We start from the raw sequence: 25,410 nt of genomic DNA, 5'->3' as shown, positions 1-25,410 counted from the left end.
GATGTTCAATGGGGTTGAGGTCAGGGCTCTGTGCGGGCCAGTCAAGTTCTTCCACATCAAACTCATCAAACCATGTCTTTGTAGTCCTTGCTTTGTGCACTGGGGCACAGTCATGTTGCAATAGAAATGGGCCTTTCCCAAACTGTTGCCACAATGGTTGGAAGCATAACATTGTCCAAAAAGACTTGGTATGCTGAGGCATTAAGACTACCCTTCACTGGAGACAAGTGGCCTAGTCCAAACCCTGAAAAAAAGCCCCATACCATTATTCCTCCTCCACAGTTGGCATATTGCAGTCAGGCAGGTAACGTTCTCCCGGCATCCGCAAAACCCAGACCTGCCCATCTGACTGCCAACCAGAGAAGTGTGATTCGTCACTCCAAAGAAACACGTTTCCACTGCTTCACAGTCCAGTGTCAGTGTGCTTTACCCCATTCCATCCGATGCTTGGCACTGGTCTTGGTGATGTGAGGCTTGCATGCAGCTGCTCGGCCATGGAAACCTATTCCATTAAGCTCCCGCCAACTGTTTTTGTGCTTACATTAATGCCAGTGGAAGTTCGGAGCTCTTCAGCTATGGAATCAACAGAACCTTGGTGACTTTTACGTATCATGCACCTTAGCAGTCGCTGACCTCGATCCCTGATTTTATGTGGTCTTGTGCTTCGTTGGCTGAGCTGCTGTTGTTCCTAAATGGTTTCACTTTCTAATAATATCACCTACAGTTAACTACATAGAAATATTTATGTAAAGTGTCCCCTTAACATTTCATCATGCAAAAAATATATTTGACATTCTACTTAATCCTACTATCCAGCTAAGTGTGAATATACTGTCCTTGTCTACTGCATTTAAGCAACAAAATACTTCCTGAAACTTGCTTCAATACTGATCACTACATTGTATTAACATCTTAACATTATTTTAAGTTTTCCATTTCCTATTTTGCAAATCCGATTCCTTCCCTATAATAGTATTTTGGGGCACCGATCATTTGTTGTAATTTTGCAGGGCCCTGTCAATCCTCCAATTATGTTTCATTAACAAGCAGTGTGTTAGATTGCTCCTGCACCTGTGCAGTGCAGAAGGTGAGTGTCAGAGGCCCAATTTATACACTACAAAAATAAAATGTAAATGTATACAAACTATTTAATTTAAAACAAATCTGAGGCTCTGTTCTTAGTACACAGTTTGATCAAAAGGTCCATCTACCACATCAGCAGTACTACACATACCAGATGTTGCCAGAACAGCACTAGATGGCGCTCTTACACTACTTATTTAGATGTTTTACAGTGGGTTTTACAGCAGACCTAAGAACTTATTTATTATAAACTGCATTAACATCTATAACATGGATCACAACCATCAATTAATTTAAGTTAAGTCATATTTCCATTGTTTAGTAAGAAAACAGTGAGGGCAGTGAAATATCTATTTGGCAAAGCTATACTACATAAGCGCTGCAACAATAACTTTAAAACAGTTTATATCTCTCTGTGCCATTTTCAATCTTACATATACTGAAGTAATTATTAGAGTATGTCATTAAGTTGCATTAAGTTACCAGCTGACATATTTTGCCCCTAGCCTATATTCTGAATGCCAAACACGATCTCCTGAATGGAATGCCAGCTCTTTACTCACCCCTCACCATGTACTAACAATCTACAACAGGTTTATTGCACATTTGTTCTCTGATAATAGCATTAGTAATGCAGTGCATTACAGACATAGGGCTGGAAGTGTAGACAGTGGACAAAAAAAACAATATAAAGTAATTTCATAAGGAAGGTTATTAAACTGACACTTTGTAAATACATTGTGCCAGATATTATAATAGCGAACAAATCAGCCAGCACTGCAGCTTTTAAAAACAGTTTCCTTAAGACATTGTAGCCAATTTTGTGGATAGAATCAGAAACGAAACATTTTCCAGAGTATTATAACTCAAAAAATCCCTTTTCAGGATATATGGTGTTACAATTTAAACCTTTCTCCAACCATCATTGCTGCAGATTTCTTGAAGTAAATATTTCCTTACAATACCTATTTTTGTGGCCAATATAAAATTGTCTCAACACATTTAACAGTATCCACACTTTTAGCATTGCCTAATAAAAATATATTACAGTATATTAAATAGTATGGAGCTAACTTTTCAAGAATACAACGTCTGCTACTCAGTGTAAAATAAGCTGTGGTCCAATTGTGCACATTGGCGGCAGTGCGGCTACATTTCCCCAAGGCACATGGGTTTGGGGAGGGAGATGGTGCAGTTTGCGGAGCAGTTGAAGTTTGCACAGGCAGAGGGGAGCAGCAGAGTAAGGACATACCTAGCAAAGTACAGAGTAATATAGTTTTGCGAAATAGTACATAAATGAGATTTCTTTTTGTGGGGCGATATAATTCAAATTAGATCAATAGGTGGAGAGGATGCATTTTAGGGGAGTTAATTTCTGTGTGGTGGGGAGCATGGCCAAGGAAGGGCTGACAAATTTTAGCCTGGGGGGCAAGATTCGAATCAGCAACAACATTTTAAAGGAAAGAAATGCAGGTGGCCCTGTGACCCAGCCAAAGGTAGCCCACTATGGGACCGGTCCCCTTGCCCCTGAGCATGGCCAATTCTGCTACACAAAAGGACTTGCTCCAGCTCAGTGCTGGAGACCTGTGGATCTTATACATTTTGTGCCTCAATGTTGCACTTTAGCATAGAAGCACAATTCCAGGAGCAATTAATGCTTCACACACACAAAGGTGCCACATGTAATATAGACAGTCCCCATGTCCCTCATTCATGTGATTAATTTAAGCCCTAAATGAGGCTAAGCAGGGCAGTATGTTAGAAGAACAAGTGAAAAGTTTAATTTAATTGACAGGGTCTAAAGAGGGGTTTAATATGGCAGGAAGTTGTTCTTTTATGTGACTTTTACACTATTGCATATTGCACCTTTGGATGTTTTTCTGCTCTCTGCACACCTGGATGAAGGTCAATCTCAGGTCAATCACATCCAGGGAATGGAACGTTAGTGTGTACCTTGATCTGTACTGCACAGATCATCCAGGCGCACACAATGTTTAGTGGTGCACTTCAAGTAATTTTCATAAATGACCTCATCTGAGTGTAAGTAGCACAATAACATGTTTTAATTACTTCTTAATAAGGGTGTAAAAGCCCCAGAACCATGAATCAATTAAAAAAATTAACATTTTGACATATCCCCGATGAGCCACAACATTAAAACCACTGACAAGTAAAGTGAATAACATTGATTATCTCATTACAATAGTACTTGTCAAGGAGTGGGATATATTAGGCAGCGAGTGAACAGCCAGTTCTTGAAGTTGATGTGTTTGAAGCAGGAAAAGTGGACAAGCGTAAGGATCTGAGTGACTGACAAGGACCAAATTGTGATGGCTAGGAGACTGGGTCAGAACATCTCCAAAACAACAGGTCTTGTGGGTTGTTCCTGGTATGCAGTGGTTAGTACCTACCAAAAGTGATTCAAAGAAGCACAAGGCTTATTGATGCCCATGGGGAGCGCAGGCTAGCCCGTCTGGTCCAATCCCACAGAAGAGCTACTGTGGCACAAATTGCTGACAAAGTTATGCTCACTATTAAAGAAAGGTGGCAGAACACACAATGCATTGCAGCTTGCTGTATATGGGGCTACATAGCAGCAGACTGGTGAGAGTGCCCATAAAGAGCCCTGTCCACCATTAAAAGTGCCTACAATGGGCACATTAGCCCCAGAACTGGACCATGGCCTGGTTTGCTGAATCACGTTTTCTTTTATATCATGTGGATGGCCGGATGCGTGTGCGTCTATCTGGGGATGCCATGGCACCAGGGTGCACTATGGGAAGAAAGCAAGCTGGCGGAGGCAGTGTGATGCTCTGGCCAATGTTCCGCTGGGAAACCTTGGCCATTTATGTGGTTATTACTTTAACACATACTACCTACCAAAACATTGTTGCAGACCAAGTAAGCCCCTTCATGGCAAAAATTGTTCAGGAATGGTTTGAGAAACATGACAATGAGTTCAAAATGTGGGCTTGACCTCCAAATTCCCCAGATCTCAATCCGATCGAGCATCTGTGGTATGTGCTGAAAAAGCAAATCCGAGCCATAAAGGCCCCACCTCGCAACTTACAGGACTTAAAGGATCTGCTGCTAACATCTTGATGCCAGATACGACAGGACACCTTCAGAGGTGCCTCAACGGGTCAGTGCTGTTTTGGCAGCAAAAGGGGGACTTACATGGGCTGGCTGAGCTGGCAGGAAGCGGGGACATCTGTCCCTCAGGCCGGTCCTATAGTGGGCTACCTTGGGCTGGGTCACTGGGCCATCTTTATTTGGTTTCCTTTTAAATGTTCCTAATAGGCTCCTGAGCTGAGTCACTCCCCCCAAACTAAAATTTGCCAACAAGCCCCTGGATCTACACAATAATAGGCAGGTGGTTTTAGTGGGTGACTGATCCTTGTATGGAATGTATATGAGTAGCAGTTAGAATAACACAGCTATGACATGCTTTCTTCAACATTTTGAACATATATCATTATATGAATGTACAGTACTTAACCTTTCACCCCAACACTTCTCATATAACCAGCAGAAAGGTCTTCTGTTCACACATGGTTGACAAGCTAAAATGAATAGCTTGATTGATGGGCTTGATTTATGTTCAAGCTTTCCAGCAATAATTTCAATGGGTCCTACATAAAGAAAATATATTACTAACTCAAATTACAAATATTTAGCAATTAATGTGCCTGTGACTTTAAGTGTTTAATCAGTTGTATTTAGCCAGTAATTTGATTTGTTTTAAAGCTCTAGCACTGAATCATTCTATTTTATGTATCAGATGCCCTGGGGTAAGATCTTTGAAAGTCAGTTGTGTCTGCACCCAAAGGGTGTTATTTATTTGCATGCAAAGACAGCACGCACTGGCCTCTGGGTGTCTGCTACCATGTGTTATTTTCTGCTTGTCACCTGTATTGCTTATTTTATACATGGGAGTATACTTGTCTGTGTCCCGCAGATACATTTTTGTCCAAATTTCAGGGCTAACCAATAATTAAGGGGCTGAAACAATTGCAAACATTATTTAATGGTGGTACCTTTAATATTTAACATTTTCTCCCATAGGTATATTATAAATATAAAGCTAAGATTTAGTAATGAAACTGTTAATACCATATATTTATGTATTCAAAAGTAAAAACTGTTATATTTGCTTTCGTTGAAGCAGCACATTCTCTGTTATAATCCCTGGGGACACAAGATCGATAACTTGAGAAATCTTTCAGGGCTTATACATACTAATCTGTTGTTAAAGTGCTTTTCATCAATTAACTAATGCCTGAAAAGCACATTAAAGTGCTTCTTGGGGGCTTCTTCCCACCAGTGCATTGTTAGGGGAAGATTCAACTATCAGCAAGGTTCCACTCATTTTTGTTCAGGACTCATAGGGGTGCCAGCAAAAATGAGAAAAGTTTTCTTTAGTGTAATTGCCAGTAATGTGCGCAGAAACATAGCTGCAAGTTTATAGGTAACATCAGCCTCTAAAATGTGTAGGATGTGTTAAGTTTTGCAAATGCCACAACTTATTTCTCATGTTTTAGCTCTTTCTATCTGTATATAATATTGTATTGGTAAAAGTTTATTGCTTGAAACAAAGTTTATTATACAATTCACAAATACAACAAATACTACATGCAGTAGATCTAAGGGGGGAATTCAATTATGTGCACTTTTTCGGTTAATAAGTTACCGCAACATCGTGGATTTCTCCTTGCACCCCTATGGGGAGGTTGCGAGGAGAAATCCGTGATGTTGCGTTAATGCGGAGTGCCTTAGTGGCCGGTCTGGAGGCACTCTGCGCATAACTAAATTCCCCCCTAACACTCACAGGGGCATATTCAATTGTCTGCGTTTCCCGCAGTGTTAAAAATATTACCGGTATTACGGTAATTCTAAGCTGGATTTCAGCTGAAAGCCAGCGTTAAAGGTACCGTAATAACGGTAATTAAGTGCACTATTACCGTAATAACAGTAATAGTGCGCAAGCCGTGTTACTTTTCCGGGTAATGTGGACAATTGAATATGCCACACAAAATAATATAATGTGAATTACAACCATGGGGACACACATATGGAGTCAATGGAAAGTTTTATGCTTGAAGATGTGAAGAATGGACAGTATGACCTGTAAAATGGAACCAAGCTTGAGCCAAGCAAAAATGAATTATCTGTTCAAATTGCAGAAATTTGGGTAATCATCAGGAGAAATAGTTAAAGATCATTTGGGAATGTTCAGATATGTTTAGATAAGGGTGGTAATCACCTAATCTCGCAGGCATTTGCTGTGCTCTGGTGTACATTGGGTTTATGGGAAGCTGTTTGTGGCTTTGTTTACAGTATTTTCTCAAATATTTTGGGAAAGTCATCCTCACAAGTAATAGTCAATACACTCCTGCGTGTTAGAGCTCTAAATAATAATTATAATCACAGCATGAAGCATATAATCACGTACACACCATATAATGCCAGCAATGTCATAAAATGGTTAATAACAGACCTTCAAAATATATATCTAAACACACATGAAAAACTTTTTGTGTGGTCAAACCCTCACTTGAGATGCACATTCCTGTGGGGTGTACGTTATCATGGGTTTATCAACAGCCGGTTAGGTCATTTCCTTCTCCACAGTGTCCACCTAAACCAAACTTCTGTGGTCACAGATTCCCCTGGCTTTGTAATCATCTGGAAGGACTGGGATCTTATGTGTGCAGTATAAATGATAAATAGTCTGGGGAGTTCCTGTCAATGTGAAGTATTTTTTTTAGTTAACTGAAGCCACACTCTGCCTTTGTGTTGCCATTATGACTTACATGTGTACGCTCCTATCACACTCTGCATGGTCCTGCTCTCATTTAACCCACTATTCTCCAGAGAATAGCACAGGGTTGAACATCTAGTAGCAGATCAGGTGCTGTGGAAATACGAGACCATCCTGCCAGCCCCTGAACTCCGTACAGGGAGCACTGGCCATACTCTTATGACATAACATCAAATAGTGTATCATTTAATAACACCAACTGTAGACCACAACGTTATTTTTCTTGTGATATTGCAATCATTCCATCTGCAGTGCACATCGGTTGTAGAGAAAGGATATATGAATTGCATTTTATGCATCAATTAATGACTGAGCTTTCAAACAGAAGTATAAACCTCTCTAGCTGCCGACAGAGCATGCTGGGAGCAGTAGTTCAACAACAACTGGGAAGCCAAAAGGGGAATAAGTTAACTATATTCCATGAGACGCTGCATTGGGTCTGCAGTCAGCATATAGCTGCATGGCTTACTGCAAGCATCTCTTTAATTCTCAGCGCTGCCAGGAAACTAAAGGAAGTGAATGTTAGGTTTCTGGGTCGGTGAAAACTCATTGAGAACTAGGCTGCGAAAATCATTGCATCTCCAAACAATTTAAGTTTTATTGGTTCTACAAATGTTCACAGTCCCTGCCAAATAAACCTACAAGGCATAGCAAAATGTGTGGAATAGGCAGACAGTTACTTCATGGAAAACCTGCTAGATGTTTCAACAGCACCCACTAGTATTGGTTTGTAAACCTCATAGTTTTTCATTTTTTTTGTACTTTTTCCTGCCTGTAACAAATAGCATTTGGAGATTGAGACTCTTTTTCCTCATTGTTATTCCAGCTCGAGAAATCCCTTTGTAAATTTGCCAGGGAAACCTAAGAGAGCTTTCACCTTCCTTCCAAGTGTGGCTGCTCTTTCTGGCTCTGAGAAGACACAGAGGACCCCCTGGCACTAGTACTTGAACAGTAACCATGGAGAAAGAATTTTGAAAAGTATGTGGAACTTTCCAAAAAGTAAGTATCCCCCCCCTTTTTCCAACCCTCCCTCCTTCTACACCACCTCCATCCTTTTCCCCATACAGAAGCATTGCATCTATCACCCAGTGGCAGAAGTCCACCTTCCCCTGCTGTTTCGTAAGAGCTTGCGAGTTTTGGGAACAGCCCTCTCATAAGGAGCAGATTGGGGAGAGGCGCTTCCCACTTGAAGGAAGACAGTCCTTAAGGAAGGAGCATCTTTGGGAGACACCAGGAGGAGACTCTGCGCATCGCATTGTCTCATCCACAGCTGGACCGCGAGGAGGGACCAGGAGAGCAGAGACCTGAGTCCAGACAGCACCTTATAACGCAGGTTGGACAGTCAGTCAGTTGTGTTCTTCTATAACGATCTTTTCTATTAAATGCTGAGGTGCTGATATACTGAATGTAAACGTCTGACTTGCATTTTACCAGCCATCTGCCTTTCTTTAAAGGAAGCATGCACCCAGCTCAAAGATTAGTTACTCTCACAAAGTATAGAGAATAGCTGCTCACAATATACGGAGGTTTATCAATGAGGAAAAATCCTTTGTCTGCTGTAAAGCTGTTTTACTTTGCAAACCCTGTTCTGTTACTTCTCTAAACAGTAGCAGAATAAATCAGTAGAAATATACTGCTGGTAATTGTAAGTGTGAAACACTATTTTGTTTGAATGTTGCACTGCTGTATTAATTATAAGTTTTGTAATGTATATATTTACCTTGCTACATAAGGGTTAAATCACACTCTCTCTGGCTGTTTGAGATATATCTATATCTATACCAATATATATATATATATATAGCGAAGGCATTAACAAGTCCCACACTAACAATGGTTTTGCAAAAAGTTAGAAAATGTCTATTTTAAATGTCTGAGTATACCCTGTACATGCCTGCGTGCACATTTATTAATTGATATATTTGTGAATGTGATCCGAAAAAAAATTAACATTTATTCTAGAAAGCATGATCTACTGTATAAAACACCCCAGAGAGAAAATAGCAGTTTAGCTTGTAAAATTTGTATAGAAATGCTGATATTTATCCCGATTTTAATTCTCACTTGACAAAAAAAAGATACCCAGGAGGGCTAGCAATCAGTCAGTAATTTGTCATGCAGGCCCCCATGGCAACAGAGGTGTTAAAGCACAGAAATCATATGGAAGATAACTTTGGAAAGTACACTTGATTTATTGTAGGCTCAGCAAACGTCGGCTGTAATAAAGAGCGCACCGTCTGGAATTCCTCATGCATAGGATCATAGTCATTACACTGCAGCACCTGATTGGAAAATAATATGTAATAACTTTGCTGTAAACTGCCATGTGTTTTATTCTTCTGTGTTTTATGGCAGTTACGCACTTATTCCCAGTATTAGCGATAGGCATCATTAGGCTCTTCCCTTAAGCTGTGTTAATATTAGCATGCCTAGGCAGCACTGGGCTGGCAGGGCATGCTGGGACTTGTAGTTTGTGGGATGATGAATCGAGGAGTCTGGCTTACGCGTAATGCCCTATCCTTGTCTGTATCTAGATTTGTAGACACAATGGTTACAGTAGCAGGCACGTCTACTCACTGTTTGACTTTGATTATAAAACTTTTTTTATATATATATATATATTTTCACATTATATATTATTAGAAAATGTTACTGACCCAGTCAGTAGAAGTATAATCAATCCATACTTCCTAAAATAGATTTTCCCTCTTTAAAATATGTATAAAAGTAAAGGAAAGTTTTTTGGCAGAAGGCAAACTCATCAAGAATCTATTTCTTCAAGCACTGTGTAATAATTGCTGTTACCGCTAGGTGACGCCGTGAGTAAGAAAGAAATGTCTTGTGATATACGATACCTGTTCTAGTTAATTTTCAAGATTTAGAAAGGAATATTAAGCAGTTGAATCTAAAGCAGAAAATGTGGATATGTCATCGATGCCAGGGCTAACGAAAGACTAATCGCTTAAATTCAGTCCTTGTGTGGAGGAAATGCATACTTTTGCCTGAAGACTGTTGCACAAAGTTGATCATTCTGTTAGTTTCAGTGGGAATACTAAACTGCAATGAATTATGCACACTACAAATGCTACTAAATTGGATTAGACAGATACTGAATGTTTCCGCAGTACTTGTTTTGATTTTGTGTAATTTCAAGTATTTAAATCATTACACTAAAATAATCAAAACGTTGTTTTTTGTGTGTCTATTACTGTACATCCATATATTCCTATAGTTCTTGAGTTTGTTTTTATTTCCATTATGTGAAAGTGCATGGTAAGAATGTAGTATTAAGAAAGTAGAATAAGGACTCTGCTTTTATTCCTGGAAAAATTGGCAGAGTTTTATGTTAAGCTAAATGGTCAGGACAGGATATATTAACAACAGCTCATGCATAGGATATGCCAAACAGTGTAAATGTAGTGTAAAAGATCCCTTGGGACACATGTCTGCACTATCCAGTTAATGGGTTTTGCACTCATTACCTAACATACCCTTATTGTGTCTGGCTGAATGATTAGAAAAGGAAACCTAAACTGTGACTCTTAATCCTGCTAGCTCGGTCTTTGTATCACTTCTAAGGCAACATCTGTGGCAGTGATCATGGGGTTTAGAATCCTTGGATGACTCCCCTGCGGGCATTACATCACCGCTGCACGTTTCTTAGGGTCCAAAGGGTCCTTAACCACGTCATTGGTAGTGGGCTTATGTTGCTGAGCCACATTCAAGTAGCTAGTAGGAGAAAGGAATTTATCTTCAACATTGGCAGAATTTCCACTATCCAAAAGAACCATCATCTCCTATTCTGACTTCCAGTAAATGTTTTGTAACTGTTTTACAAATATTATTCCCAAATGTTTCTATCTTCATTTTTTCATACTGCACTCAGTGAGTAATGAATTTCTTCAGAACCATCTATCATCTTTAACAGTACTATCCAAACTTTTATATAGAAGTGCCTTATGTATGTTCTAAACACATCACAGCATGCCAGATTCCATAAATATTTAATAGAATATAATCATGAGATGTTCTCAGGGAACCCAGAGGCCAAATTGTAGCCAACTAGATTCAATGCTGTAATATATATGGAGGACATGTTTCACACTGACAAATCCAGTTATTTGGTATAATACTAATAGTACTGATAATAACATTACTACTATTACTACTTCTACTACCACCAATAATAATAATAACAACACCAATAATAGTATTGATGTTGTAAAGAAAAGACCCCATAGAGCCTGCATTAAGAACATCTGAGCTAATGACTCCCTGCAGTCACACTCCCATGGTAAGGAGGGCTGGAAGGCATTAGAAAGTAATGTGCTGTGTCACCAGCACTAAGTTCTTAGCATTTCTTTACAGCTGAATAACTACGTTCAGTTTCCGTCTTGTTGCTGATCACCTGTGTATGATTAGTTAGACAGCATATCTTGGAGTTGTAAAAAGCAAGTTGCCACAGGCTTCGGATCTCTGGAGGGTTGTGGTAGTCTGGTATTGGCTTTAGTTGTAGCATGTTGCAAATTACCAGACAACATTATTGCAAAAAGAAAATAATAAAAAAAAAAGCCAATGAAACGTCTCATTTTCAATTTTAAATGTTATTCCTTCTATGGTTGCAGATCCATTAATGTTGTTGTGACCCGGAAAAGGCAGAGGAATGAAAATTCGGCTTTGCTCTGCAGTGACAGCACTGTGTGCTGTCCTGCTCTTATCTTCTATAGAGGCAGAAGGTAATAGATTGGTTATTGTTCTCCGCGATTAATGGTACAACACTGTCAAATCTCCCTACTACTTCTTTCTTCCCATCCATTTATTCCTTTCTCTTCTGTTTGTCATTTCTCTTTGTCTTCCTGTGTCTCGTGCAAATAACAATTTTTTCCCCCCAAAGCAAAAGTCAAGGAATTATTTACTGTACATCATTTATAAGGAGAGTTGGCAGCTGCCGTCTCCATGCTGCAAGATATAAGGCTCTGGAAGAAGGAGCTTGTGTAAGCATGAAGCTACCAAATGAGAAGCCTGCCGGGCCTGGCTGCCACCCCACTCCTGCTTGGCACTTGTGCAGTGTGATACATCCACATAATAATAAACGTTTTATATGGTGTATTTACATGTTGTACATATTTATTATTAATGTATCCTTTATTACAAAATATCTTGTGTCTTCTCTAAATATTCTGAAATGTTTTTTATTTATTTATTTTCTGTAAACCATTGTTTTGAGAACAGCTATTAACAATTGTTACTGTTTTCTGATTACTGATTGGCAAAATTGCTGGTGTAGAACATGTCTGTGGCTCTCCAAGTGTTATGGAACCACAAGTCCCAGTATACCCTATCAGCTTTCAGTAGGCTATTGGCTGGCAAAGCATGCTGGGGCTTGTATCTTCACAACACCTGGAGGTTGTCCAAGCCTGTTGTAGACAATAGAACTTTCAGCTCACCAAATGCTTCTGAACTACATTCCCCATGGGTATGACTGGTTGAGCATTATAGGACTTGTGTAGCAGTTTGTGAGTTTAAAGTTGCTAATCCCTTCAATTGTTTGTTGGAGAACGTGTCTTTAAAGCATTTGCAAGTTAATGCGAGCAGAATACAAAACAAAATAATAATTTGGCAGTAAAGTATTTCTCAACAATGTTCTCAGCTTCCTTCAACCACTTAGTCTAAAAGACTGGAATAATAATAATAATAATAATAATAATAATAATAATAATAATAATATTCTGAGCAACTGGAGAATCTTAAGACATGGATACTAAGTTGCACTTGAGCAGATATCTGAGGAACGCTGTGGTACAAAAACATTAAAACTATATGTAGAGCTCCTTATTGGGACTCCCCATATTATAGTGTATTCTGTAATAGGCATATTAAGTAAATATTTGTTAAACCCAGAAACATATTATTTTATATATATATATATATATATATATATATATATATATATATATATATATATATATATATATTACTTTGCTTTTAGTTTAGTTTACAATTATTACAAAATATACATTTCTTACAGTTCAGCGCAACTGTAGCCAAAGTTGGCGTTCTAATGTAGGGCTAATTAGTTGCTAATGGCTGTTCTAACTTATCGCTTGTACACATGAAAATCAGCTCTAGTTAAGGATAGACAAATCCTTGTACTTTGCCCTCCCTTTAACAGAGCGTAGAAAGCGCTCAAGTAATCCCTGCATCATAGCGTACTAAGTACTTAAATGAGCATTCCCATAGACCTCCATAGTATTTTACCATGCATTAGAGTTTTTTAACAATGCAGGCAACATCAAAACTGATGCATAGAAAATCAATCTTTGTCAGTGTGCGTGTACTGGCACTTACATTATTGATTTGATCTGTCACTGTCAAAGCATGTTTAAAATGCTTTGAGAGGATGCATTAAATGTTTTAAAATAACCTCAGTGTGTAGGAGAATAATTCATTTTTTACATTTTTTTATTTAGAAAGTATTTTTCAGTTGATCATAACAGGATTTGCAAATTATTGTTATTGTTTTCTGCTGTATTTTAGTGGGGAAAAATACATATATTGAAGTATTTTTATCAAATATACTTATAACTCATCCACTACAACAGATCATTCCTGCAGCATTTTATAACCTTTGATACTCTTTAAATGTCCAGTTAACCTAAAAATAATAAAATAGTTTTTTATTTAAATCCCTCCCACCCCTTGCTCATGTGGCTATGCAGGGCTTCAGCGTATCAACCCTGCCTTAGGTAAGCAATTTCTCTACTAACAGCCTGCCTCATGTTCAGCTCACCAATGAGCAACTTAGCTCAAGCACTGCAGACAACCCCCATTGGTCGCCCCTGGACTAGTCTGTAGACCTGATGTCGGTGGTGAGAAGCATAGCAGCGAAGCAGCACTATTTATGAGATTTAGGAAAGACAGACTGTTAGTGGAGAAGCTATCCCCGGTAGGACAGCAACTCTTGTGAGGAGAGGGCAGGGTGGGGGCACTAAATAAAAATATTATAAATGCGTGTTTATTAGTCCTCTAAAAAGCATAATATCTGCTACATTTAAGTATAGTTTTTACATCCTAAGTGGAAATTCAAATAACAATGATTTGCAAATGCTATTATAAGTTGGGAAATATTCATTGAAAAAAGGGGTACAGTTTCCTAGGATATCTGAATAGACCAAAGCCCACAAGGTAAGCATTAGCAGATGGTTTTATTCATAAGTATTTATTTCATAAGTAGTTCTTCATCAGTATTACCCATTGCTGGGATAAGAAAAAGTCATTTAATTCAACTTGCCATTTAGTATGAGAAGGACACCTTGTCAAAGATCTGTGCGAGAAGTCAGCGAGGGCAAAACCTGTCTAGAAGTGAGGGCACCTTGCCCAACATAGAGACACCATGCGTTATAGTAAGCGTTGTCTTGGCGTGGTTTGATGTGCCACAGTACAGCAGATGTACTTCTGTCTCAGTATTCCACCACACCATAAGTAATACTTTGGCTTTATCTGTAGTTCATTAATACTAACTGCAAAGCAAAGTGCAATGTCAATAACCTGAAGTTACTGGCATACATGCAATGGGAATAATTTGTCAAAAATTCATTTTTCAATAGTTATCTTTAATACATTATCTTTAATACATTTGCTATTTACTAGCTACACTGACCCTGTAGCCAAATAGCATTCTCCCATAAAATAGCCAGGATGGATTCATTACCGTGCATTATATTGCAAGACATTTCTCTATTACTAAAGTTAGGGAATGAGCTACAACCACATTTGGCAGCGACTTAGGATGCTGCTGAGTTGTGCGGTTTAGTCGCTATGGGATGCAGATAATACATTAGCATAGCATTAGAACATGTGTTTATATGATGGAGATTTCTGGAATGCTGCGTTAGCCTATCTTCACATAATGAGAATATCTCCAGTATATGCTTTGTTGGCTGGATTGACATGAATTAACTGCATACTGGATTTATATCTTATTGTCTGTATATCAAGAAGATTTATTTAGTAGTATTTCCTTTGCACTGTTAGTTTCCCGTAAATGGATCTTGATGTGTCATGTTGTTTTGCCATAAGACGTGTAATGCTCCCCCTATAGAATTTAAGAGGATGCGTTAATTAAAGACTACTGCTAATTATTCTTCAGGGAGTTTTTGCCAAAGATATACGCCAAAGACCATTTAGGGTAAAATTTGACAAATTTCACTTACTATTTAAATGAATGATTAGTTCTGGATATCTGCTCATTTATTAACGGTGTCTAAGGCTTAAACGGCTGGCACACCAAACAATGAGTAAATATATATAGAATAAATAGATTGGCCGTATATTCTAAATATTTACAATGTAGAGTTCCAAAACTGCTAATCTTGACCATAGCTTTATCTTACTCAAGACCAAAGTTTCAAATAGAATTACATCCTGTCATTATTTGTAAGTTTAGGTCATTTATTGTATTCTAGATACAAGCTAATAAATCATACATGCAATCTAAGCTTAGCTGCAGAACTTTACATACAGTCCCAGCATTACTGAGATCCAGATACTCTTACAGAAGGGGATCTTTTCCAGACAGTTGACATTTCTCCATCATTTGCTTTATAAACATTGTTTACTGAGATAATCACATTTAGCTGGCATGCTGTAATATAATACCTTATATTACTTGCTATTTATATTGATAATAAATATAGTATCGCCCTATTAATGTTTTCATGGGTGTAACAAGTGATTGGTACATTTTTTCTATCTAAAACTTCACATCTCATCTATTCATTGTAATTAGTGATGATTTAGTACTTTTAAGCCTTATGCGGGTCAGTATTCTGCATTTCACAGTTTACAGGTATGACTTATTAGTGAACATTTAATATATAATAATATTACAATGTACTGCATGAAGGTTATGTGATAAGTGTTGTCTTCCTATGAGTCGCTATATAATCTTGAATGTCCTATGTTTATTTATTGCAACTGTCAAGTTTTATAATGAGTTGGAAGAAAACTGTGATTAATAGTTATACTGACACAAGGTAGAGTTCCAATCTCAGAGTAGTACTTGGGTATCATCAGTTTAGCCCCTTAGAACTGCACTACTGCCTAAGAAAATATTTCACTAATGTGTCCCCTCCGCATAGCTAGAGCCTCAGTGGTTGCTGCATGCACCATTTTCCCAGGGCTACTCTATTTCACTCCAAGCCCTGACAGAAGCAGGGGAGTGTGGAGGTGTGAGCGGGAGGACCAATCACAAGCAGCAATCAATCAGCTTGTGATTAGTCTTTCCGCTCACCCCCTTTGATGCCATTTAAAGGTAGTGAACTTTATTGATTTACTGTTGTTTTTTGTTATTGCATAACGGGCAGAGCCATGGAAAAAACAGTGGCATGCAGCAGCCCCCCAGGACACTGACACACTGGTTGTAATGGAGGGCTTGATATATACATACAGGGCCTGATTCAGAGTGGTAACTTTCAATTGAAAAAAGTCACACGCAAGTATATGCGTATGTACGCTGTATTCACAGTGGAAGATGCATCCAGGTCTGAATGGGTAGCAGATGCGTCCTCTGGACAAGAGACACAACCCATAGACACTTACATCCAACTCGCGAATATGTGCAAAACATTTTTTAAGGTTATGAATGCAATTGCTATGAGTCATCATATAAACTTGAATAACCTACTACAGCAAGAACAACTTATCGACATGCGTACAAAAAAAAAAGTATTTTTGATGCAACACACTCAGCAAATCCTAATCTATAGCTGAGCGACAACTACTAGAGTCTCAATAAATGGCTCCCAATGTGCAACCTTCTACTTAAAAACGGTTCGGGTGTTCATCACCATTATCTTCTAAAACCTGCTCCTGCACCACCGACAGATAAAACCCCAGTCTGAATCCATACACAAGTGCTGAACACACTCTTACTGCACATTACCTAAGTCAGAACACCCCTTTCCCCCCCCCGTCGCATCTCTTCAGGTATCAGGAGTCAAAAGTAGTAAAAAGTAAAAGGTCTGAATAGCCGCAGTTGCATATGTTCAAATTATGAGCACGTGCTGTATGAAAAAGCGCAAAATACGCTACGCAAGCGGTGTATGTCTCACTCTGAATCAGGCCCACAGTACCTACAGTGCTTGGTTTAAAAATATGCATGTGGACATGTGAAACTAATGTGAATAGCTCAGGCTGTTTTTAGATATATGCTTATTACTATTCAGGGATTACTCTGGGATTCAGGGATATCCACAAAACATGACAGTTGATAGTTGCTATAATAAAGCAAGTGTTACTTACAAAATACTGTATATATTTAACAAGCCGTTTTTCCCAAGTAATCTTGTACCCGTCAGTGCTGCTGATTCCGATCTCTGCAAAAGTCACCTAAAAAGGTCAAAACAATGTGGAGTAGTTGCATATTTATCTTCTTTTGCTCCCTATGAGATGGACACATAAGCATGCAGAGAATTGTGAATTTCTGCCAAGTTTATGCTATTTGATGGAGTGCTGTAATGACTGCATCAGGAGGTATACACGGATACAGTTCGGTATGGAGGGAATTCAAACAGGAAAATTGTACTACAAGATCCATATATTTTTCTGTACAGGTTTACAGATTTTTCAGAATCTAAAGATTTTTCCCCACAGTCAGCTTTTTCTTGGAATACGGTCTTTTGGAGTTAACCAAGTTGGGCTGATACTGTTCTCGGGCAGTTAAAGCCTAAGCCATCTGCACAACAGGTCAAATTGCTGTCCAGGTTGGTGCCACCTCTTTACCATGTACTGATACTTTTTTGACGCATGCTCAGGTCAGTTCTGTCTGCCTTTGCATTAAATTTGTCCTGAGCCATTGCTACCGAAATAGTATTTTATAATGATATTCCCTAAATCTACATAGAAGCTTTAAATGCTTATACTGCATATTTATAATTGATAGCAGCTTTTGCATGATTGAACTGAAACTTCTAACTAGAGTTTTCTTTAACAGCTTAAGAGAATACAGAAGACCCATAACAGCAGCTGAGCATGCATGTATTTCCAGTGCATACAAATAGATTAGATTAATAGACTTCTTAGAAACCATTCTTCTGCTGAAGTATTACTAGGTCTGATATAAAAAGTATAAGAAATCGAATTATTGTTTCACACTTGTAATGCATTAATAAGGCTGAAAAGCTGCTCCGAATGGAGACCCTAATGTGTATAATAATAGCCCACCAGAACAAACATGAACAATGATTAAGGTTCACCAAGGATGACTAAGATTCTATCCCTATCCACCGTAGGTTTAAAGAACAAATCCTATCACTAATTACTATTTCAGTTAATTTACTAAGAGAATATTTAATTTACCGATTTTCTAAAGTGAGATAAAATATAGGACTTAGAGGAATGCCTAAAAGAGGTATCTACATAGTTACATAGACTATGTAGAAAAGAACAGAATTTTACACTGGTGATTCCAACTTTGCCATTCACCACACTTAACAAGTAACATAGATAGATAGATAGATAGATAGATAGATAGATAGATAGATAGATAGATAGATAGATAGATAGATAGATAGGTAGACAGACACACACACCTTATGTATTTTACATAGAGTATGTATATCATGCATTTTAAATAAATGCTGTTCTGGTTAAGTCTACAAATTACACTGCCTTGCAAAAATGTTTGTGCAGTTCCAGAAGTGACAGCACAATAAACTTTCCTCATATTGTATACTGCATTTCTAGACTAAATGAGGGAATTCTGGGTCATGTAATCCCCCGTGTAATTGTCTATGCTTGTGAAGGTTAAAGGGTCAGATGCTGAAATGACTACTTACTTGGAGTTTAGTGGAAGTCAATGCTAGGTTATAGAAAATGGAAAGAGTCAGACTGGTCTCTAGTTTTATTAGAACCCAGGACCAAGAATAGAATCCAAACAGTCCTGCTTATATTAAACTAAAAATGGATCTAAGAATTAAACAAATACAGACACGTGCTTCCTTAATTACTAATTAATTATCACTATGCACTGACAATAGCTTTGATTTGTAAACTGAGTGAATATCATTATAAAATAAAATACAAAAAGTCTGTGTGTCATTCAATCTGTACATGGAGGCTTTTGTTCATTTTGGAGAGCTCAAGCAAATCATGATTTCATGTATATCGCATGATGCCATGAAATAATCTATATGCAGATAATTTCTTTCATTTTTTTTTAATATCCAATCATACCTGTCATCAACCATTTGATTTTTTTCCTTGTGTGCAGTTCTGTGTGGGTTAATGCGCCACTGTATGCTCGCAGTGTCCTAAACAATGCTCACCAACTTGCTGTGATTCCGTCTTGCCATCATTAACCAGTGTTTTGTGAAAATCCATACTTGCATTTTGGTGTCAAAATGCTGTTTTCTAGTATGGACCTCCTGTCTACCTGTTGAAAAAACACAGCACTCATTGTTTTCAGTGGACCAAAGTACCTTATATGTATAACGTCAAAAGACCAGGACACTGATAAATTGACAAATTGCATTAAACAAATCTCATTTATCTGGTAACATTTAATAGTTAACATTTATAGTAATATACTAATGCATTTCATAATGTCATTTTCTAAGTAAAAACAAAATATTAAAAACAAACGAGCTTGTTTTCAGCTTAATGAGCCTGATATTTCATAACACATGGGAAATTTTGATAACATAATTCATGTTTTATAATAGTGCATAATAACAAATAAAATAAACACCTCATTGTATTCATTTTGCATAGTAAAAAAACTCACCTATTCTTGAAAGTAAACTTTCAGAGACATTACATGAACATAATAAAAATGCATTGCATCTACATGAAATAATAGATCGTTCGTGCCTAGAAAACTAAGGCTCCTATCAAACTGTGTGTATTTTTGGCATGATCTGCACTAAGCATGTACAAAATAGTCTGTAATTGTCTTACAAAATGTTTTTCACTCTCTCTTTACTCTCTGTGATTTTTCATGTTCTTCAATGTGTTTTCTAATATTCTTGATTTTGCTGATCATTCCTGAATGATTGTGCAACTCAAGATGTAAATGTTTTGTGCTGTGCATTGTAAGTTGTATTACCATCGATGTTGTCAGCTTGAATTGTTTCCAGCAATAGTCTGTCATGGTGTTGGAAGCAACTAAATGCAAAGCTATTCTGTGTAAGCTTTCCATGTATATTGTTATATATTCATTCTTGTTACAGATTATTTGCATAGCAGATGCTATTGCACCCTTGAAATCATGCTTTATTTTTGCAGGTATAACTTGTATTTGTAAAGCATCAAGTTGATTTAAAAAATAATTGCAAAAAAAATATTTTTGCAAGCTACAGTGGGTGCAATAACATTTGCTATATAGGTGTTTCACTAACATATCTTTTCAATGCTTTATTTCAGTTGGCCCTCCTACAGATCTAAACTTTGAAATAGTAAATGAGAATACTGTACGAATGTCATGGCAACGGCCGGTTGAAAGGATAAGAGGTTACAAGATTACTGTTGTTCCAACAATCGGTAAATCATATTCCATCTAATTTCCAGAAGTCACGCTCACTTGTTTCAGTTAATGTTATGCAGTTATTAAGTACGTGTTATAAAATGAAGCTCATAATAACAGTACATTTTGGCAGTTGTATGTCATTTGTAAAGCTTAGCATTTCTAAGCCTCTGCTTTGTTAAACATACAGCTTTGAATGTTTTTCTTGCCTTATATGAGCCTGACAAAGACATGCCAAATATTATGTTGCTAGATTACAGAAGAGTGTTATTGTTTAGACTTTTAAGTATTGCACTGATAAGGACTTGCAAGTTGATTTCAAGTGGCAATTAAATTAGAACGGTTAATATTTGAGTCAAAATAATTGATTTCAGAACACTGTCATGGAGGGAGTCCTCTGCAACTACTGTTAAGGTTATTACTAAAGTTGGTGACCTTCAGGGCCTGATTCATCTTCGAATGCAATGTGAACACAACCTGCGTTTAAAAAAACCGCATGTTACTTGCACACAGGTACGTCTGTATTCAAGTACAAGCTGACCTTATGAAACGTTTCCATTTTACTCTGGGTATAAGTACACTCCGGCTACACGCTATTTGCCGTATGTAGACAGAGAGGACACAGTGCAGGTTAGGCACATGCATGGGTGCAACATAAAGTCCCATCAAAACACATGCACATTTTTTTTTAAAATAAATTTACAACTCCTTATACTATAATCATTAATAAAAATATGTTTTTTTCAAAAAAAATATATATATATTTTTTTTTAAGGAATTCATCAATGCGTACTGTACCTAAAATGCATTTTTATAGTTCCTCTTACTTGCAAACACATGTTCTGGCACACATACGTGTAGTCATCAATATCAGTCAGCACATACAACTGCCCTGTAGCTGGTGTAAGTGATACAACTAAAAAACACATACCTGAGAGATGCCCTGAACTCAGCCACATGTGCGTATCCTGAGCACACCCTTACTGTACAATGCCTACATTAGTTCGTCTCTTTCCTATCACTGTTGCATACTTCAAATTGTAGGCAGTTGGAAGACTCGGTTGCATGTAGATATGAATTGTATGTAAGTGCCGTTCTGGCGCATGCGTAGAGCAATTTCACACAAGGTAAAGCACGGAAATGGATTTGCGTTTGAAGATGATTCAGGCCCTCAGTACCCAATGACTATGTTGCACTTCTTCCACTGCTTTTGTCCACAAAGTAATCTAACCACTGGTGTGTCTAACCCTTCTGCTGCTTGAGGTGGCAACTCAAAAGGCACCATCTTTAACCTTCCTTATTTATCCTAAACATTGTAAATATGTTGTATGTACTTTAAAAGATAAATATTGTCATTTTTAAGCATTATTAGATATACTAACAATGTATAGCCCACTGATTTATACATGATCATTAATAAAAGACATTTGTTAATATATATATAATTTCACTGCAATCCAAAACATATGCCTTAGATTGCCTCATTATAGACACACCTCTGGCATTAAGACTTACACAGTCATATATTTTATATAATTAGGGTGTCTTTGAAAGGCTTTGGGTGTGCACTGAGAATGGAGAGATTTTTCACTCTGGTAATAATACTTTAGACTGTGTCATGAACTATGAAGACTATTTTTGGTTCTTTTCATTAATATTACCTCTTTCATCATGCATATCTACTATATAAATGCCTAGTGGCGTGTGTGGAAAAGTAAAAAACCAAGCTGCAGCGCCACCTGCTGGGCAGAGTTATACACTGACCTATATATTTCTTGAAGGAGAGGTGACAGTTGGGAGTGGTTGGTGGTTGCCGGGGGTGACAGTGGGGAGTTTTTAACACCTTAAGTAGCTTGATGAAGGATGTGGCGATGAAGATGAAGGATGAGGTGATGGAGAAAAATGATGAGGTGGTGACATGTGGACAAAACCACGTTAAAAAAGGGCGCTTGCGTCGGGAAGTAACGCTCTTCCCCTGAGGAGGCCTGGGCTATGGCCCAAATGCATGTCAAGAACCTTTTTAACACCTTAAGTAGCTTGATTTGACTAGAATGCATGAGTATCATGCACGGGTTAACTTGTTATTAATATGTTATTATTTTGTTCCACAATGATGTGCAGCATTAGAGTTAATTAATTGAAATCAATAATAATAATAATGAATAATGAAGAATCAGCACCCTGATTTCACTGGGTATATGTCCCCTCTATTACATTCAGAAATGTTTATATTTTTTGTAACTTTGCAAATGCTGTACATCTTTTTTTTTGCTATTTAAAAACACATTTTTGATTAACAAACATACAAAAGAGAACAGCTTAAACAGATTAATGCACCCATGATAAAGAACTAAAATAGTATATTTAACGTAAAATGGAGAGTTCCTAGTGGGGGACATTGTTTTTAAATAGACGTCTTACATATATTTTGTTTTAATGCTTACCAGATGGACCTGCAAAAGAATTAGATATTCCAGCTTCTGCAACCCAGACTGTGTTAACAGAACTTGTACCAGATGTTGAATATGTTGTCACAATACTTTCGTATGATGAATTGGAGGAAAGTTTACCTGTGTTTGGCCAACTTACAAGTAAGTACTCTGCAGAGATCCATCATCTAAATGAAAACAAATGTACAACCCAACTGTTTTCACTAACACATTCACATGTGGCACTACATAATCGATATGGAATGTAGTATTATAGCCTTGTTATGATCAATTTTATGCAATTAGTGAATCCCACTTAAAAACCATTGAATACATTTCATTCTCTGGTGTATTGGATAAAAGTCAGTGCATATTTGAAGAAGTGGAGTCATACTCATAATTTTCAGTCAATGTGAAATGATTATAGTTGTAAGATGGATATAAAAGGTTCGTCAAGGTTGTATGAGTTCAGCTCTAAAGAATTAGAGATTTTTCCCATTTTTATTATATCTTATTCTGCCTGCCATCTGTTTCATTTTTGCCCCATACCAATGTCTTCTTGTCTTATAATAACATTTGTCTAGTCTTCAAAGGATCAACCAAAGTGGGCTCAATTAAGATGACGAAGCAGGTTAGCATAATACAAACTGGACAGTTCTGTAATCTAATGTAATCTATCATTTTATCTACATTATATATCAAAATAGAGTTCACATTTTAGTTGTAGCTTGTAATAATTCAGTGTTGTTTTCGTGCGGGAACTGCTTTCATTCCGGTTAGCCAAATTCAGATTCCCCAATTTGGTAGAAAATCACAGCTACTGTCTCCTTCAGTCTCGTGATCCTCTAGGGCTCACAGGAACTGTGGTGGTCCAGGGAATGTTCTGCTAGTTAGTGGGGAAGGATTCATTATCAAATAATGCTTACCTAAATATGCATTGCTGTCATATAGTATATACAACTCACAACTTGGGAGGCAGGTAATCAAAGTGTATATCGCAGTGACACATCGTCTTCAGAGACAGTTATTCACTTAACGAATATGCAATACGAATGCCTATATTATCCACATTAGCTGGAAACACCTATAATTATATTTAATTATCATCCTCATCATCATTTATTCATATAGCGCCACTGATTCCGCAGCGCTGTACAGAGAACTCATTCACATCAGTCCCTGCCCCATTGGAGCTTACAGTCTAAATTCCCTAACTTACACAGACAGACAGACAGACAGAGAGACAGAGACAGAGACTAGGGTCAATTTTTTATAGCAACCAATTAACCTACCAGTATGTTTTTGGAGTATGGGAGGAAACTGGAGCACCTGGAGGAAACCCACGCAAACACAGGGAGAACATACAAACTCCACACATATAAGGCCATGGTTGGGAATCGAACTCATGACCCCAGTGCTGTGAGGCAGAAGTGCTGACCACTAGGCCACTGTGCTGTCCACAGAGATTTTGTTTATGACATTCTGTAGGTGGTAAACATTTCTACACTAAAATTATAAGAGAAAGGATAAGATGACATTATGGACTCCCAATGTAACACAATATATTTGTAACCGGTTTGGAGACTCGGCAGTACCAGGAATACACCTGGTTCACCAGGGCATCAAAGGGTATAAATAAGATGATCGGTTGACACTCGCATGCAATCTTGGGACACCCTCTTGAAATGAAACAATTCTGATGTGGATAATTTACAGTGAACTCTTCTTGGTAGTATAGCTTGTGGAATATAATTTTACAGAGGAGTGAGTAGCGGCTGCAGTACTATATTGTTGTTGTCAGCAAGGCTACTGGAAAGTAGAGATGTGTCTAGTATTTGGGGTGATGTTTCCAGTTCTATGTATGCCTATAGGTCCAGTGATGTAAATCCAGAGCCAATATACAGTTGCTGTTTCCCTTTAAAAAGCAAAAACAACAAATAGATGTACATTGTAACAGAAAAGACAAATGATATAGAATAGAAAATGTACATATGCCATAATATCTCTTATTCAGACTGCAATTTGATGACAGAACTGACAGAACTGGAACCTGACAACTGTGTATAATTCTACATTCCTATTTCTCTACTTCAAAGCTTATATAGTACATTAAAATAATCATATACTGAGATCAGATGCCACTATTTACACTTGAAAAGGTCAGGTGAATATTTCCCTCACATCTGAGTCAGAAATGCAGGAATACAAAATGAAATGTATGACATTTAAATTGGCCCAGTCATCCATACACATTTAAACACTGAGTTTGTTACAAATCCCTTAATGATGTTATGGTTGACTGTTTGTTAATATAGAAAGGAACTTTTACAATTATGTTTTCAGCCTTATGTAAATGGTGATGATGATGATGCGCTGAATCAGTGTAACTTGCTTGGATTGCTAGTGGAAAATGAGACACAGACAAAAATATGTATGGCCTAGTCATTCTATAAGTTGTTTCTATGACAACAAGCTGACACAGCGTTTTACACGTCAAATTCTATCTACTAACAATAAGACATATTTTCAAAAATATGTAAAAAAGGTTACGCAAC

The 25,410-nt window shown here is 37.6% G+C and overlaps 1 protein-coding gene across 3 annotated transcripts in view; it reads left to right on the top strand.

Annotated features, from left to right (window-relative positions):
* Nucleotides 1-8,058: 8,058 nt before the first annotated feature.
* Nucleotides 8,059-25,410, top strand: part of COL12A1 (collagen type XII alpha 1 chain) — a 142,229-nt gene continuing 124,877 nt past the window's right edge. Inside the window, exons 1-4 of one of the 3 annotated variants that reach the window (XM_075202637.1) lie at nt 8,059-8,237; nt 11,530-11,640; nt 20,327-20,443; nt 22,874-23,017. In XM_075202637.1, the coding sequence (XP_075058738.1) occupies nt 11,568-11,640; nt 20,327-20,443; nt 22,874-23,017 (334 nt within the window). In that variant the 5' untranslated portion in view covers nt 8,059-8,237; nt 11,530-11,567. The remainder of the gene's footprint in view (nt 8,238-11,529; nt 11,641-20,326; nt 20,444-22,873; nt 23,018-25,410) is intronic. The other 2 variants (XM_075202636.1, XM_075202638.1) reach the window with 2 other exon arrangements.

This window comes from Mixophyes fleayi, chromosome 3, assembly GCF_038048845.1.
Source record: "Mixophyes fleayi isolate aMixFle1 chromosome 3, aMixFle1.hap1, whole genome shotgun sequence".
In the NCBI taxonomy this organism is placed as follows: Eukaryota; Metazoa; Chordata; class Amphibia; order Anura; family Limnodynastidae; genus Mixophyes; species Mixophyes fleayi.
This window is presented reverse-complemented; position numbering and strand designations above follow the sequence as displayed.